This window comes from Pituophis catenifer, unplaced genomic scaffold (genome assembly GCF_029215685.1).
Source record: "Pituophis catenifer annectens isolate HBS135680 unplaced genomic scaffold, rPitCat1.0.hap2 SCAF_8, whole genome shotgun sequence".
Taxonomy (NCBI): domain Eukaryota; kingdom Metazoa; phylum Chordata; class Lepidosauria; order Squamata; family Colubridae; genus Pituophis; species Pituophis catenifer.
Genome location: NW_027256888.1, coordinates 52671867 through 52690246, shown reverse-complemented (window position 1 = coordinate 52690246; position 18380 = coordinate 52671867). Strand labels below are relative to the sequence as shown.

Sequence of the window (18380 nt, the reverse complement as noted above, 5' to 3'; positions counted from 1 at the left end):
ACAAAAACATTTTTATATGCATATAATTGTCTTTTTCCTTATGACAATTATTTACTTGCTTAGTTTTCATCTATTATTTGGCTTAAACAAACTGATGCAGAATTGGTCCATTCTTTATGACTCACACAAGCACTGTCTTTTCTAATCTGAAATATACTCCCTATTTCCAAAATTAGAACTTTTGCTCCTTCCAGCGACTTGTTTGGATGCTTTTGTAACAGGGTTGTGTCTTGTTCCATACACAAGATGAAGTATCTCTTTCCTACTCAAAAATTCTTGGTTTGATGGCTAGCAATCAACTAGCTCCCTACTTCTGGTGAGCCCAGAAGCTCGCATGCCCACTGATATGGCTAAGCGTGCCACCTGTGGCACACGTGCCATAGGTTCGCCATCACGGTTCTAGACATATTGTATTTCATTTTCCATCACATAGGATGAAAATGGCAAGAACTGTAATTTAATCTATCTCCCCCATTACCAGGCTGGAAAGGCCAATTTATCCATACTAAATATATATTTAGGTTCTGTCCCACTATTTCATTTTTCACTCTTTTACTGATTTGAGAGCTCCCATCTTATATCCACGGATTCACTGCCCTCTTGCAGCAGAGTATAAAAAATACAGAAAGTGAATATGATTGACAGAGGCAGTGTCAGTTTTATGGCGATAAATAGAAAATCAAAAATTTATTTAGATCACATTGCAGGTGGCTGCAAATTTCCAATTAATGTATAGCATGTCAAAATGGCAAGAACTGATAATGTTACAGAAGTAAATCGCAAGGAAATGTATTGATCAGCCTTGCTGACACAACCACCAAACTAAATTTAATTTCAATTTATATATTCAACTATAATAGCTTGCAGCAAGCATTTCCCCATTGCAAAAACCTGGATCAATATTTATGAAAAAAAATCATTTGCACGTGACAGGAAATAACTTTTGATACAGAAAAACTGTAGATGCCCATTGCCACTGATTTTCTTAGTTTATGGAGCATGATGTCAAAACCAACCACCAGAATTACTCAAGAACTTCACATTTGATGACTGCATAGAAGCAAATATTGCCTCGATTTCCTCACACTTTTGTCCTGAATGGGCAGAAAGAATATGAGGTCCCCTAATGTCATGTAAATACCAACACAGGATGCTCCATTGGACCATCCAAACCCTTCCTTGGCCTCATTCAACTGCTCCATACCTTTATTGCCTAATAAGCTTTGCTATCCAAAAGCCTCCCTCTGTTATACCAATGCTACACATAAATTTCACTAAGCACATACAGAGATCTTCTCACTGTTTATTCCTTTCCAAGCAAGGCCTAGAACTAGACCTAAGCACAGATCTTACTCCAAAGGTAAGTACTACTAGGTTCAAGGGGATTTAGTTCTTGCTAAGTGTGCTAAGAACAATAGCTTTATTCAGCAGACTCTTCATAGTGTGCATAGCCACTAGCATAGGTCCTTCCTAAATTCAGGTTGCTGAACATATCAGTTGCCTCTGATTCCGAATCTCTCCCTCCTTCCTCATTATCATCATCTTCATCATCCTCTGCCTCATAATCATCATATTCTTCATCATGATCTCCAGTATCAACACCTCTGCCAGATGAAAGATTCTTCCAATAGGCATCATAACCAGAAGCCCCATCAGCTTCTTCGCCTCCTGTCTGACGGCCAAATCTCAGAGAGCGAGCTGGAAAAAGAAATGGAGAAAGGTACAGAAGTTTCCATTATATTCTGCTTATCTATGTATCAAGGAAAGTGCTATAGATATTGGGTATTCCACAGAAAAGCATGAAAAATTATCTTGCGTTTTCTATGGGGCATCATGGATGCACCAAAAATTTAGATCAATTAAAGAACCAATGTCCTTGGTTGTCCTTGCTTAATGAAGCTAATTGAGCTTGCAAATTCCCTCAATAATTGATGTAATCCTAAATCAAAAGGCCATGTGAATGTGCCACTTAGGAACAATTCCAGCAGTCATCAATAACCAAGGATCTCGCATACCACAACTTGCAACTTTTTGTCGGCTTCCCGATTATGTTTGTTTGTTGGAAGCCTGCAGAGAAGATTGAAAATCATGATCATGTGATTGCAGGATTGCTGGGATGGTCATAAGTATGAGAACTGGTTGTAAGTATCACTAATTCAGTACACTCGTAAGTTTGAACAGTCACTGAAGGGTCATTAAACCAGGACTACTTGTATTGCAACAGATTATGAGTTTGTAAGAGTGTGACAAAATCTTCCACTAAAGGCAAAAAATATGAAAACTACCCTTAAATTCAGAATAAGCATTCTTAATCAGTTGACAATACAATGCTACACACTCTGTTATCTCAGCCAAATCTTTAATAGACCATTACTTCCATTCTACTGGGTGTGAAAAGTACAAATCTTGGAAGGCAAACTTACTTGACATGCTCAGGTCCTTGGTTTGTTGTGTTTCATGCCCACATTTTGGACACGGAGGCTCTCTTCCCTTTTCATGTTTGAAAACCTTGCTGCGTGTATGATCATCACAGAAGCATGCCTGTAGGTATAATTTATATATCAGTAAAAATGAGTGTTTGGGAGACCAACAAAAGTAAAAACAAAACCCCACCATTATTAAAAACTTATTGAAAAACAGCTCTGAGCTCCCAATAAATCTAACATGCATAAATAACTATCCATTAATGCTAGCTGTATTAATATCCCTCAAGTCTTTATTTTTTCCCCTAAAGGTCACAAGGTCAGGGCCATTGTTATCTGTATAGGGAGGCTGTCCCATAAGGTAAGCACCATGACAAAGAAGACATGCTTCCAAGACCTCATCAGGTAATAATCTTTTACTGAGAGGACTTGCCAACTCGGCTGGATTTAATGAGACAAGTAGAAACAATTGTGGATAGGCAATGTTGCAAATAAGCTGCCACCTACCGTGTAGGCTTTAAAGGTGGTAACTAACACCTGGGAACCTTGTGGGAGTTACAGTGGTGCTACAGAGATATACCATGATCGGCCAAATACAGCCCATGCTGTTTCATCATGAACTAGCTGAAACTTCTGAATACTCTTTAAGGGCAGCCCCCATATAGAGCACATTACAATAGTCTAATTCAGGGGTCCCCAAACTTGGCAGCTTTAAGACTTGTGGAATTCTGGGAGTTGAAGTCCACAAGTCTTAAAGCTGCCAAGTTTGAAGACCTCTGGTCTAATTGGAAGATGACAAAGAGAAGGAAAGACCATGAACAGTGCCATCCAAACTAGGAAAGGACATAATTAGTGTACAAGTTCTATTTATGCAAAGGGTCTCTTGGCCATGGCTATTACTGCTCTTCAAGCAGAAGGCAGAGTCCAGAAGAATCCTCAGATTGTGAACCAGCTCTGACTCCGGAGTGTCACCCCAATCGGACGTAAAGATAGGAGATATAAGTAGTTCTTGACTTATTACCAGTTTCTTAATGACCATTTGAAGTTATGACGGCCTTACTCTTCCTTTGATCATGTGATTTTGGGTGCCTATCAACCAGCTCACCTTTATGGCTGTTTGTATTGCCCCATGGTCATGTGACTGAAATTTGCAATGTTTTTGGACAGTTCCCAGTGTTAATTTCTGGTTTCAGCAAAAACACCCATTTGGGGAAAATCACTTTTAACAACCAAGGCATTCACTTAACGAATACCACAAAAAATGTTAAAAAATTGAGTCTGGTCACGTGTTGCAACTTATGATCACTATGATTTCTAACCATAATTTCAGACTCAATTACAGTTGTAAGTTGAGGATTAATTATAACAACGTATAGGACTGCACTATCACTTGCAACAATTGATCTTTTGAATCAGTATAATAATGACATTCTGTAACACTAGAAACACAGAATAGAAGCAAGTGATACCGTTCTCCCATCAAATAACTGCACATATCTAAATAGTGATGTCCTGTACATTCATTCTGCCACTATTAACAAATGCTGAGACTACAAACAAAGTCAACCACCCTGCAGGAAATCCTATCACTTTTAAATAGCTGGAGAATCCAGAACAGTATGGATGCCTGAAGACAATGAAATAATTCATTTACCAGAATTCCCTGAAAGGTAGTAGGTATAAAAAATGAAGGAGATGCAGCATAATGAGGTATGATTTTAGCAATACCAGTTATAAGCAATTGGTGCAGAAATATTCAGGTTGATATGAAAACCTACAATGCTTTGAATGAAAGGAAACCAGCAGATGGTAACCTGAACAATAATCCAGGGCAGGTGCTGGTGTTTTATGGTGACTGGAGGGAAAGTTTCAGCATCACACTGAAATCACAGCATGAAAGTTAATCAAAGTATAATAGAAACAGGACACAGACCATTAAAAAAAAACCCACCACAAAGCATTTTTAATGTATTATGGAAAATGAATGATGAGAGCTGCCAGCAGGTTGAAAGCATGTGAATACGAAATGCGATACATTTACTTGGAAATGTTTTTGCTTGTACCTTACAGCGGAGACATGAATGCTGCCCCAGTCGATTGCAGGAAACACCTAATAGGCAAAATAAAAGGCATGGCTGAATGAGGAGAGTTCTTGTTGCTTTGCCCTCTTTTTCTTTTTGTCTTTTAAATCAAGGTCGACTCTTTACTTCAATGGACAACCTTAGGCTCTCCCTCAGCAAAGTACAATGGAACTGAACACTTAAGAGATGAGAGAAAATGGGGATTTTAATGACCAGTTTCATTTCAGTAGCAAATTGCAGGAGTCCTGATCTAAGACCAAAGACTCCAATCATCACCCAAAGGCATCTCATGAGAGGAACTGCCCAACAAAGCATGAACACTGCATTGCCCCTTCCTCATGTCCAATTTCTGGACACACTGTTCATGCAAGGACAAAAAAAGCAGCACTGGATTAAACAATAAGAGATGTGATGGTGATAGAAAAATTCAGGTAGTTTTGGATGAGATGTATAAAAGGAATGATCATAAACTTGGTGCTTGGGTAAGGAATGCCCACATAGAGTACCAATCATAAGCTGTACTAGTCTTGCATGTACTGACGTATAGGAAAATTAATTGTAGTACATCCTTGAATGCATTCTGATTCAGGATGTTACATCCGATATTCAGTTCCCAGTGACAGTACGCTGGCACCTTAACGTAATGTTGTAATGGCATTGATTGCTTAGTTCTGCACACTTCTGCAATCCTTACAGACTCCCAGTGTTAATCAGTGACTAAACATCTATAATACACAATAATATATGAACAAAAATAAGTGGGGCATGAACAAAACAGATTTAACAAGAGCTCAATAAAGCAACAGAAACTAAAAACAGAAAAAAGAAAAAAAAACAATTTTCTATAGTTTTAAAACAATGGAGTAGTATAGCAAACTACTCACTTTTTAAACAAAGTTGAACTTAGACCACACAGAATTCATAAACCCTGGTTTGCAAACCACCGCAGGTTTACATAATTTGCTAAGCCAAAACTGGATAAAGCATTTTATGCCTAACACGGTCTTTTATTAGATCCACATGAAGTGGGAATGTTTTTTTGTGCCTGGCTTCCGATACAGAAACTGCAGCCTTTATAAAAAGGCTCTTCCAAGACCAGAATCTACAAACAGAAGCTAGTTTAAGCTTCAGTCATTTTCCTGGCTTTCTTTAAACACCACTTCCTTAAACTTGGGTATTGTGCATACAAGTTTGTTTCAAATATAGCAAGCATTATATATTAGAAACCGGGTCAATCTATCCTCCAAAGCACCTGAGGGCAGGACAAGAAGCAATGGATGGAAACTAATCAAGGAGAGAACCAACCTAGAACTAAGGAGAAATTTCCTGACAGTGAGAACCATTAATCAGTAGACCAACTTGCCTCCAGATGTTGTGAGTACTCCAACACTACCAATTTTTAAGAAGAGACTGGACAACCTTTTACCTGAAATGCTATGGCATTTCTTGCTTAAGCAGGGGCTTGGATTAGAAAATATCCAAGCTCCCTTCCACCTCTATTATTCAGTCATGAAAGTAACAGGGCCAATAATCTCCCACTTCATACTACTTTGTAAATTATCAATTTGAAATTTATTATTGATCTACCTTGTGGGCTTGAACTAAATCACAGAAACAGTTAAAAGCATGCGTAATTTGATAATAGAGTCATTAAGAATAAACTTACATTTAAAGGTTTCAGCTTCCAGAACCTGGCAGCTGGCTTGATGCTCAAACTGATCATCCTCACAAAGGAAATTATGGCAAAAGGAGCAGCTAAATATCCTGCCACCTGTAGGATTCAGTGAAAAGAATGCAGATTGATCAAAACCAATTGCAGCATATCCTACCAGAGACTGAAAACTGAAGACAAAGAAAATCTGAATTTACCCACAAAGAAAATAAAAAAAACCCCACGACTTTATAGTTTATTTACCATGTATGCTACGTCACACTATCTTTTTTTTTTTTTAATTTGATTTATATGCCGCCCTTCTCCGGAGACTCAGGGCGGCTTACAATGCGTTAAGCAATAGCCTTCATACTTTTGTATATTTATACAAAGTCAGCTTATTGCCCCCACAAACTGGGTCCTCAATTTATCTACCTTAGAAAGGATGGAAGGCTGAGTCAACCTTGAGCCTGGTGAGATTTGAACTTACAGTAATTGCAGACAGCTGGTGTTAATCACAATGCTTTTAGTCTGCTGAGCCACCAGGCCCTATCTAAAAATATAAACTTTTAATTTTCTTTAAATATAGATAAAAATACAGATAGTCCTCAATTTACAACCATGCATTTAGTGACTATTCAAAGTCACTAAATAAATCTAGGCTTAGGGTTTAGGGCTTAGGGTTAGGGTTAGGTCTATTTGGAGTGATGGCCAAAATATTTTACTTTGGTTCACAAACAGCTCTGAATGAAAAGCTGTCAATTTCTCTTTTCTTCGAAAACCTCTAGGAATCTCTCCTAGCATTCGTTTATGGCCATGACTCCAAGTAGATGTAATCCTAAACCTAACCCTAATCCTAGATTCATTTTAATTGACAATGGGATTTTCCCATGTATTTTACTGTATTCCACAAACAAGTCCAAATGAAAAACTGTTAACTCACCTTTCCTTTGAAAACCTTTAGTATCCCTAGCATTAGTTATTGGTCATGACACCAAGTAGACTATCTGAATCCCAATTCAGAAAAATTTAGAATGGATTGTGTCCACTGTATGAAAATATTAACATAGAGGTAAGTCCTTGACTTACAACAGTTCATTTAGTGACAGGTCGAAGTTACAACAGCACTGAAAAACTGCCGGTCACACTTACGATCATTGCAGCATCCCCATGGTCACAATATCAAAATTCACAAAACTGGCAAATGACTCATACTTATGAAGGTTGCGGTGTCTCAGGGTCATGTGACCACCTTTTACGATCTTCTGAGAAGCAAAGTCAATGGGGAAACCAGATTCACTTAACAACCGTGTTATTAACTTAACAGTGGCGGCAAGAAAGGTTGTAAAGTGAAGCAAAACTCAGTTAATAACTGTCTTGCTTAGCAACAGAGATTTGGGAGTCAATTGTGGTTATAAATCGAGGACTACCTGCATAAGAGAATTAGTAGTCACAGTAAAAAGTCTTGTGGAAAACCTGAAAGATTTAAAACATCATTGCATAAATTTCATGGACTGCAATCAACTTTGCCACAGAACATTATCCTAAAGCTTCCGTTGTATGTGTGCGTGATAGCCCACATATAGACATACATTCATAAGGAACAGATGGAGAAATTGCAAGAATACAAGACAGATAATTTAGATTAATTTGGTTCCTTCTCACCAAGAAACAACTTACCATGATCCCAGACACCTCTCTCACATTCAATGCATTCTGCATCAGTCAGAGGACAGATGCAGGCATGGGTGCTCAAACATTTCCTGCCATGGCAAACCCAAGCTTCACAAAAATCACATATGGCCCCCTATGAAAAAAGAGGTAACATTTATTATCAGCTATGTCTGACTGCTAATGAAAGACATTTTCCTTGACTACACATGCATTTCCAGGGACAGTAAATCCCCACCAATATACTCCTTGTTCTTATGCTTTCTCAATTCTCAATCTTCACTGGCACCTTTAATTTAGTATCAACTCTACTTCCCATTTTTGACACAAAGTCATAAAACAAGATAAAAGGTGAAAGATTCATAAGATCTGAAAAGAAACCAGAGTACCAAAGAAGGTGTTTCACTAGAGATGGAACATGCTGTTAGGCCAAATGAAAGTGCCAAAGCACACCAAGAGCGCCTGGCAACTTTCCCTGGATAGATCAATCCTCCTACACTTCCTGCCTAACCAGAATGTGTAAAAAAATGGGAAGAAACAACTTAATATCAGGCCAGTTTTCATTGATCACTTTCCGGGCCTAAATGCCAAGATCTTACCCAAGGGAACATGCAGAAGCCCATTTATCTAATTTTGTTTCATTTCCATTTTAAGATTCCATGCTTGTTCACTCTCTCAAAGCAAATACGGGTAGTCCTCGACTTACAACCACCACTGAGCTCAAAATTTCTGTTGTTCAGTGAGGTTTGCCACATTTTACGACCTTTCTTTGCCCAGTTGTTAAGCGAATCACTGCAGTTGTTAAATTAGTAACACGGTTGTTGAGTTAATCTGGCTTCCCCAATCAGAAGATTGTAAAAGGTGACCACACGGCTCTTGGACATTGCAACTGTCATAAATATGAGTCACTTGCCAAGCTTCTGAATTCTGATCACGTGACCATGAGGAAGCTGCAATGGTCATAAGTGCAACCATAAATGAGTTTTTTCAGTGCTGTTGTAACTTCGAACTGTGACTAAACAAACTGTTGTAAGTCGAGGACTACCTGTACGTTAATATTTTCATAAGGTGGACACAATCCAGTCCATTCTAAATGCAGCTGAATTGATTTCATTGAGATTTAGGCATGCACAAATACCCATTCAAATATTCCAATCCTACATTTTGCTACCCAGAAGACACCAATGCTGCCAAACAAGTCCTTTCTGCAATAATTACTTAACCTACTGTAAATCTTAGCCATGTAATTGACTTCAGATACATACCACCATTGCAAGCCCAGTGCTATACACTCCAGCATGTTTTATGACACAGTCTGAGGATTTCATCATACATTTTGTCTTTCCTATTACAAAGGACATAAAAATATTGTTTAAGAAGTTAAGGATTAATAATGTCATTCAACTAACACATTTCAATTAATTCTATGAACTTTTAGTTCTTTGTTTACATATCAAATTAATAATTTTGAGAAAGATTTTTTTTTTGTTTTGTTTTAAAAATGTGGGCTGTATAAGCCACAAGAGGAATCAATTTAGGACCCAAAGGTGCTTTTTCAAGAGTCAACTGGACTTTCTGGGTTTTCTTTGAAGACGTTTCGCTTCTCATCCAAGGAGCTTCTTCACCTACCATCCAGTCAGAGCTGAAGAAACTTCTTGGATGAGAAGCGGAACGTCTTCAAAGAAAAACCATAAAGTCCAGTTGACTCTTGACTTTTGGGACAACCATGACCTGGATGGCAAACACACATAATACTCCTTCCTTCTCCTATTTTCCCCACAACTAAAAGCCCATGTGGTGAGTTGGGCTGAGATAAGAGTGCTGGTCCAAAGTCGCCCTTTCATGCCTAAGGCGGACAAGTAGTGTAGTGACTATAACTAGAAGTGGTGACTTGTAGTGATCATTGCAGAAGATGGGAGATAGAAAGTTGTTATCAATACATTCTCCTGATGGGTTGATCTTTTTCACCAAGAAATAAAGATTCAATAATGGCATACAAAGGAAGAAAGAAGGGTGCACCATAAATGTACAACTCCAAATTTCACAAGGGAAAAAGCCCTTCTGAGATACATATTATTTATTTTTTGACCTGATTATGTGTCTGGGACTGGAAGTTCAAATGTGTCAAAGGCCCAATTTCCTGGTTATATCAACATTTATGGATAATTGTTTGCAGCCGCTGTATATATATACCGTATATATACCACCTACAAGGGGGTGAAAATTTAGGTGCGTCTTATACACCGAATGTAGCCCCGCCCACCCACTGGCCTCTGCCTCATGGCAGTTACCTCCTTGCAAGCAAATAGCAAGAAAAAACAGCTCCTTTCAGCTTCAGGACAGCCTAATTAGCACAAGTTTGTTTGTTTTTTAATTTGATTTATATGCCACCCTTCTCCGGAGACTCAGTTGATTGGATTGGCTTCCCGACTCTCAGCTGATTTGCTATCAGCTGTTTTGCACAAAGCTCTGCTGCTTGCTGTGAAGAGGTAAATTGCTGGAGCAGATTTTTTTTCCCCTTGTGCTAATCAAGCTATGCTGAAAACAAAAATGAAAGTAAAGCAGGCTGTTTGCTGTAAGGAGGCAAAATTGCTCAGAGGCAGAGGCAGAGGCAGAGGCAGAGGGAGAGGGAGATTTATTTTTCTTCTTTTCCTCACCAAAAAAGGTAGGTGCGTCTTATACTCCGGTGAGTCTTATACTCCGAAAAATACGGTATTTATTGTGTTTTGTTTTAATTGATTCTTATAATTGTTTATCTCCTAGAGTCGCTTGTTTGAGATGGGAGACCATAGAAACTGAATAAATGAATACAAAATAAAAAGGAAAAGAAGGAAAATAAAGGAAAGTCAGGAAGAAAATCTTTAGAGCAAAAAAGGAACAGGCAGAAAATGGCACAATCCTTTTCCCATTCTAAATCATATTCCACCATCTCTATTAAAAGTTGCCTTTCCTGTTTAGATAATTTCTATATTTCTTTTAATAAGACAATTGTGCTCAAGAACTGTGCCCTAATTCTGGATTAGCTGGGAACTTCGTGTTTTTACTGCCATGGATGCTTCTGCACTTTCCCCAAACATCACTGCTTCTGCATTCTTGGCACTCTTTTGCATAGCAGGCTGCTGAAGGTGTTTATTGCACAGAGGAAAACTTCTCAGAATATCCATATGATGCAATGGGAAAACAACATGTGGTCTTGCCCTGTATGCACATATACCTCCAAGCTACTGCTGGACACTGGAATTCACTTCATCTTAACTCAAGTACCTCATATCACAATACTTAAATAATTATACCTAAAACCACTATACTTAAAGAAGCAAAAGAATGAAAGCCTGAGCACCTCTGAAACATGAAATCAGAAAAAAAAAATAAACTAACCCTAAGCAGAAATCTATTGTTGCAATCCAGTAATCAAAATGTTAAACCAGGCACACTTACCACACTGTGCACAAATGGGTAATTTTTGAGTAGAGTTGCAAAAGTAGCAAAAAGCTCTATTTTTTTGCCGCCTGTTAAAATAAACAAAACAAGATGAAACAAATAGCTAAACAAATGTATTTAAAATTGTATGTAAAATCCTGAAAAGGAATATTTACCTTTGACATTTGTCACATTCCTGTAAAAGAAAGAAACAGGGTTTTTATATCCATATTTTTAGGCTTGGCAAATTAAAGGCAATTTATTTTTTAAAAAACATAAAACATAAAATACATCTTTTTAGAGCAAGGATTTGATCCGGTATAAAGTAAATACAATTACTCACATTCCCTCAACCAATTTTGTTCCAAATTTTATCCATTTACCTCTTTAAAAAAAAATTAAAAAAAGAAAAAAGAAATCTTATTCTAAACATTTAGATTTTAAACATTCTACTATGTCACCCTAAATTCTAAACAATTATTTCCAAATAGACATCATTCCAAATCTTTGTCATTTTAACCATCAATATTTCATATATATTCATTTCTAAGACCCATTACATTGAGTCTATATTGTACCTCTTTTAAATGGCAACTAGTATCCGTAATTTTGACAAAGAATATTTTCCTCCTCTCTTGTTTCTAAATCAATCACCATTTCCATCTAAAATTTGTCACTCCCAAAATACTTTATTTTAAAGTCTAATATTTAACTAATTCATAATTTAAATAGCTATTTCCCAACAGTGTTTTCCGCCTCTTCTATCTCTATTTATTTAACTGGTTCACAGTTTGGCTTAACTATTCTCCAGTATTGTCTCCTCCACTTCCTCCTGAGTTTATTTTTTGGCTGGTTCGCATCTTAATCAGTTGCTTTCCAGCAATGCTTTCCTCCACTCCTAACCTTACTTATTTGAGCTGGTTCACAGTATAATTTTAACTGCATACCAACGTTGTCTCCTTTAATCCTCCTAAATCTATTATGAAACTGATTCGCAACTCAAATAGTTGCTTCCCAGCAATGCTTCCTCATCAAATTAAAGGCAATTTGTAATGCACCGTACATCATACTTTGGAGAGGCAATCATAAAAAGAACCAAATTACCGGTATCTATTATCTTTGATCTTTCTACATCATCCATTACTTTGAACTGGACCTGTACTAACTTCTTGGTTTTGAATATGTTTTAGTTATTTCATTTCTACTGATCATCTTTAAGGTCCCAGTAGAGTGGTGCAGTGGCCTAGAGGTGGAGCTCTCGCCTCACAATCAGGAGGCTGTGAGCTCGATCCTAGGTAGAGGCAGATATTTCTCTCTCTGGGCATAATGAGAATATATCTGCTGAACAAAACTCTGCATTGGCGACAGGAAGGGCATCTGGCCAGTAAACACTCAGCTCCATTCAGTTGCCCAGACTCCACCCTGCAAGGGATTATGGGGTCATTAAAAGCAGATGATCTTTAAGGTCCCTGTAGTTCAAAAATCACATTACAAAGGTCAATTTTGCTACAAGAACACACATTCTGCATGTGCAAAGGAGACAAGGTTTTCCTGAAGCATTTCCAGCAAAGAATTTCATAATTTGGGAGTTCAACCTTTTTTTTTATTGCTAGTAACATTTTGGAATAATCTAGGCAATTTCTGCTTCTCCCATCTTAGATAAGAAGGGCTGCTCATCCCCTTTCATCCATACCCACACAATATGAAGTAGATACCACAGCCAACAATTGTATGTTTACAATTAAACTTTTAGAGGACTAAATGCAGCTCTAGAGGACAGAATACTTTCCAAGCTTCTCTAAAGGGCTGGAAATCTGTCCAAGGGATGGCAACTGAAAATTGGCTGACCTTATCAAGTATCTTCTAAGTAATTCCTACTATATCTGTATAAAATCAAATAATTCAAAAAACAGTTCTGGAATATGGATTCAGGCAAGTTTGAGTTTGGCCATCTTTATACATATTTCTTTTTAATTCAGGGAAATGAAGCCTGGATCCCTCATCTTTCCCCCCCTTAAATCCTCTATATACCAGAAACCTTTCAAGAGAAGGTAAAGAGATGTTCCTTGTCTACTGTAATAGTTTTTAGATGTACTTTTCTTATCTGTTAACATTAGTGAGTTTTATAAGATTACACATGCATTCTCCTTAGTGCAAGAAAGTTTGAACATATTTGACCCAACCATACTTCTGTGCAGGACAAAGGAAGGAGATCACTTTTAGCATTCTATTATTTTATCAGACATCTGACACTGAAAAAGCTTTAAAAACTAAATATTACCATTGAAGCATTGCAGGGATGTTTGGCCAAATCAATATTAGCCCTTGAAGCTCTAATTTGTTTTTCCCGTTCCTTCCGACTTTCAGCTTTCTTCCGTGCACCTGTCTTCTTCTTCGGCATTTTTCACTTCCTGGAAAAAACATTTATCAGGATTAGTCTGCCCCATATTTTCCACCAAGAATACATGCCTCTACTTCTGAATTTTTGTTAATGAATCCATAAAAATGCTCAGATGCAAAGGTGTAGAACTGTTAAATTTACAATGGCCATTCCTGGCCACTGGTCCCCAAATGGTGATATTACACTCGTCAGCAGCCAATAACTACTACAGTCTCTAAATTAGGAAAAGCTACTTTTCTTCCTAAAACTATGAGCTACTGGGACAAAAAGTGAACATAGAATCAAAATAAATTGTCTAACAAAATAGAAGGGATTTGACTACATCATACAATAAAATGTCATTTGCTTAACAATGTATTGCCAGATAAACCAAAACTGACTGGATTATACAATATGCTAAGCAAAATCAAATAAATCACATTATGGTTCATGTCATGTGAATCCAACTGAAATATGCTTGTGATCTGAATACCAAAGGTACTGAAATTACCATTTTGAATTTATTGGAATAATTTCTCTCCAACTCATATTTAAATGACTGGATTTGTCAGCAAGAAAAATTATGTAGTTTTTAATATACTTGTTAAGTATACTTGTATGTATTCTAATGAGTATAAATAACACACAGTATGTCCAGAACCAGGACAATTCTAATGAAATTTCCCGCACTGGAATATAGGCTTTATCCAGAAAAAAGCTATCCATTGTTTTGCAGTGCTCTCAAGAATCATATGTATTGTGCTGCTTTTTTACATCACCAATACCCTAATATAGCAATAGTACTTAGATTCATATACAGCTTCACAGCGCTTTACAACTGTCTCTAAGCTGTTTACAGAATCAGCATATTGCCCCCAACAATTTGGATCCTCATTTTACCGACCTCGGAAGGATGGAAAGCTGACTCAGCCTTGAGCTGGTGAAGATCACTTGGCAGTCAGCAGAATTAGCCTGCAATACTGCATTCTAACCACTGTGCCATCATGGCTCTTACTGGACAACTGTGCAAGGTAACATGAGTCAAGTTAGCTAAACCATGCAAAACATTTAATTGCAAATTCAAGAATTGGTTCAGAGGAGAAAGCCCAGAGTCACCGACAAAAGAGAAAGACCTGGAGAAAATCACAAAATACACAGATTTGCAAACAGAAGTAGAATAAAAACATTCAAAACCATAATCAGGCCATGTACTGGGCAAAAATTACATATAATTTATATGATTTAATTTTCTCCTTAGCTTTCCACACTGAACCTAGTTCTTATTAAAAAAAATAATCTTGCATAACAAATTTTTTTTTTGCTAACTATCATTCTGGGGAATATATCATATATAAATTCAGGTTTTCTTCCTAATTAATGAAACTTAATAAAATGTCTAGCAGTATTAAATTTAGGTTATTATACATGGTTTGTCAGAACTGTACAGATGGGCAAGAAGTTTCATCCTCTTTCTGTTATATATTGAGGGAACTAAACAAACCTTATTAACTTGTTATATGATATTCCTTTCTGCAAAATACTGGGAAGCACCAAACATACCAATCCCAAACCATGGATTGAATATTTTTAAATTATACTATAACTATACTACAATGTCTAATACTTACCTAAGAGAATAATGAATAAAATCAGGAGAATTAGTTAGCTTACTAAGAATTTTTAACCCATAATATATAGAAAAAGGGGAGAGGTGAATGTTTTTGTGGTTCTTGAGAGAAAAAAGTGTCCAATTGATAAAATAATCTTAAATCCAATTGGTGTCCAGGCTCAATTTTGGGTTTGAAATCAAAGGAGCCTTTTACAGCCAAAGTTATCAACCAACCCCCTGCAATACACTGACCTCTAGATGTGTTTTGTTAAACTCTAACTTTTGAAATGGCCAGTAAACCTGACCAGGCCAGACTATGTATGACTCAATAGGTCCTAAATGATTTACACTGCTTGAAAAGAACAACCAACATGCTCAATTACAAAATGCCCTTCGTGCCAGTAAACAAATTTATTTTATTTTATTTTATGTTTGTCAAACATGTGGTCAATGCCTGGAATGCACTACCTGACTGTAGTTTCTTCCCCAAACCCCCAAAACTTTAACCTTAAACTGTCTACTGTTGACCTCACCCAGTGGTGGGATTCAAGTAATTTAACAACTGGTTCTCTGCCCTAATGATTTCTTTCAACAACCAGTTTGCCAAACTGTTCAGAAAGTTAACAACCCGAAGTGGTGCGAACTGGCTGAATCCCATCACTGACCTGACCCCATTCCTAAGTGGTCTGTAAGGGGCGTGCATAAGTGCACCAGTGTGCCTACTGTCCCTGTCCTAATATTCCTTTTTACTTACTTTTCATGTATACAAATTATACTTTTACCTGTTATCTTATATATACTTGACAAATAAACTTATCATGAACAAGATAGCAGGTATAAATATGAACATGAAGGAAGAAAACGAATACAAATGAATAATCCAACAGCACAACAATTGCGCTCTATAACTACGCTCTTAACTACCTAAAACGTTCGAAGAAAGAACCCATCTAAACTAACGCCGGAAAATAAAAGAGTATCTCCAGATGCCACACGTTGCAAACTTGCAAAGCTCTGCCCTCGTTACTCCGGTCTCAAAGAAGCTTCCGATTCAAATCCTTTCGAGGCCTAACCTCCTGGCACAACTGGTTTAATTTAAATCAAGCACAAAAGCAAAGGCACCATCATCGAAACTCCTTGAAAAACGGAAGGAAAAGGAGTAAGAAAAAGACAAGAAGGGGGGGGGGGGAGAGGAAAAGTTGAAGCAACTAACTCCAGATTTCAGCCTGTTTGCAATCACAAACCACGCAGCGCTGGAGCGATAGTCCTTCCAGCTGTGGGAGACAGAAGAGCGGCTTCTTATGGTCCCCCTTAACAGGAACACCCCAGATGGGGTCCGTGCTCCTCCAACCCGGCGCCCTCGGCCTACAACTCCCACAATCCTCAGCCAGCAACATTTTGCAGGGAATCGTGGGAGCTGTAGTCCCCACACCTTGCCGACCCTGAATCCGGAGAAGGCTGCTCCACCGCCCGCGTTTCCGAGCACCCCCTGCCCCTCGTTTAATCCGCCTGCCTGGATGACCGCGGACCCATCCCGATCCCCGGCTCGGGAATCCCGTCCCGTCGCCGCTCACCGCCTTAAGCTGGCCTTCTTCAGGCCTTTCAAGACAGCTCAGCCTCCCAGAGAAGCCGAAAACGGCGCGTGGGCTCCGGCCTCAGCTGCTGCAAAAGGCATCGCTGGCGCTCGCTGAGCATGCTCGAGGCCAGCGAGCAGGCGCGGTTGGAGCCACTGTTGCAGCTTCTTCCTGCTTTAGTTTTGCCCTCAGTCGGGTGCGGGGCGAAATGGTGGGTGAGGTATATTCCCGAAGCCTCAGCAGGCAGGGAGGGTCGCTTGGGTGGCAGGCTGAGAAAGTGGGTTTAATGCGCGAGGTCGAGCTTGGCCTTTTCACCTCCCTGCCTTTTGCGAACTCCTGGCTGCCACGCAAGGAAAGCACTGATGCAACAGAGACCTTGGCTTGTTTCTCTTCCGCCAGAAATGGGTCTTCGGTGGGTCTTGCTTCCGGACATTAGCCCTCCTTGTGATAAAAAACAAAACAAAACCAACTCTTTTCGTTGTTTTAGGGAGATGCCTGTTGCACAGATAGTTTTGTGGCACTTTAAAATATGTCAATACGTTTATTCTGGCATAAAAGCCTATATGGCTAATGGTTCATGTCCATCGGAAGCAAAATGTCTTGCAGGAAGTTAGCACCCACCCCTTTCCTAGAAGAATGAAATATTTTAGGAAATATTAAAAAGGCAGAATATATTTCCCTGGATGAGAAATAGAGAAACATGTTTTAAAGACAAAGCATCTCCCACATTTCCTGCCTCCCCCCCTTTTGTCAATGGGCCAGAGGCAGAAACCCAATCCTTTGTCAAAGGACCATCATCTGCAACACAATAGGACCCATCTAGCAACAGAAACTAACACAATGGGACCCATCTAGCAACAGAAACTCACCACATGGCACCTGGGAAGAGTACATGGCCAGCAAGGCCAGCTAAGATCCCCACCCCCTGGGAGTCTGACAACCAATCAGGATACGCTTTATGGGCCCCAGGAAGTTCAAAGCCAGAGAGGGCATAAAACCCAGGGACTCGCAGCATCTCGGCCCCTTTTTCTGATCAGGAACTCAAGCCATGTGATCCTGTCCACCATTAAACCATCTTTCCAAGCAGTCTCCATGTTTCCAGTGTCTTTTTCCCCACTTGGAGTTGAACCCAGAAGGATATTTCTTCTAACAGTCTTATGCACAAGATGATGAAATAACCTGAAGCAGGATCCATACATTGTGTCAATTGGTTATTTGTGTAATATCCATTTGACTAGGCATCTCGTGGAACAAAGACCAAATTGCAACTCCCAAACCCCCTGTTACCATAATTGTTGGAAATGGAGAGTGGGGGATGATTTTTGTTGCCATTTTAGGACAAAGTATACATGAAAATTACAGTGAATTCTAAAAAAATCAAAGACCGCAATCCCTGTCCCATGCTATTAGTTCTTGAAATCCTCAATAAAAAGAGATAAATTATTCACTTGCATTTTTATGCTTTTGAACTGTTGGTAGGAACTGGGGGTAAAAATGGGACCCTGTCATGCAGTTCTTGGGTCTCAAATTGTCATCAAATCCAGCATCTTAATCACTATGCAACCACACTC

The 18380-nt window shown here is 38.6% G+C and overlaps 1 protein-coding gene across 2 annotated transcripts; it reads right to left on the bottom strand.

Annotated features, from left to right (window-relative positions):
• Positions 1-670: 670 nt before the first annotated feature.
• On the bottom strand, positions 671-16909 carry ZNF330 (zinc finger protein 330). Of its 2 annotated transcripts, none has more exons than XM_070948333.1 (10): positions 16810-16909; positions 13528-13657; positions 11423-11442; positions 11265-11335; positions 9092-9171; positions 7836-7962; positions 6171-6275; positions 4487-4533; positions 2424-2541; positions 671-1698 (listed from the first exon to the last, which is right to left on the bottom strand). In XM_070948333.1, exons 2-10 carry the CDS (start codon positions 13645-13647, stop codon positions 1421-1423), a joined length of 966 nt encoding a protein of 321 aa, XP_070804434.1. In that variant the 5' UTR covers positions 13648-13657; positions 16810-16909; the 3' UTR covers positions 671-1420. The 2 variants fall into 2 exon arrangements, with proteins under 2 accessions (XP_070804434.1, XP_070804435.1); XM_070948334.1 differs by lacking the exon at positions 16810-16909 and adding an exon at positions 16449-16670.
• Between the last annotated feature and the right edge of the window lie 1471 nt (positions 16910-18380).

Excerpts from the sequence above, each read along its gene's own strand:
- ZNF330 (XM_070948333.1), bottom strand. The coding sequence starts at position 13,647 with ATGCCGAAGAAGAAGACAGGTGCACGGAAGAAAGCTGAAAGTCGGAAG. Across the intron at positions 9,172-11,264 it reads ACCCATTTGTGCACAGTGTG|GAAAGACAAAATGTATGATG; the intron begins GTAAGTGTGCCT and ends CCTTTGTAATAG. Across the intron at positions 1,699-2,423 it reads CAAGGACCTGAGCATGTCAA|CTCGCTCTCTGAGATTTGGC; the intron begins GTAAGTTTGCCT and ends TTCTTTTTCCAG.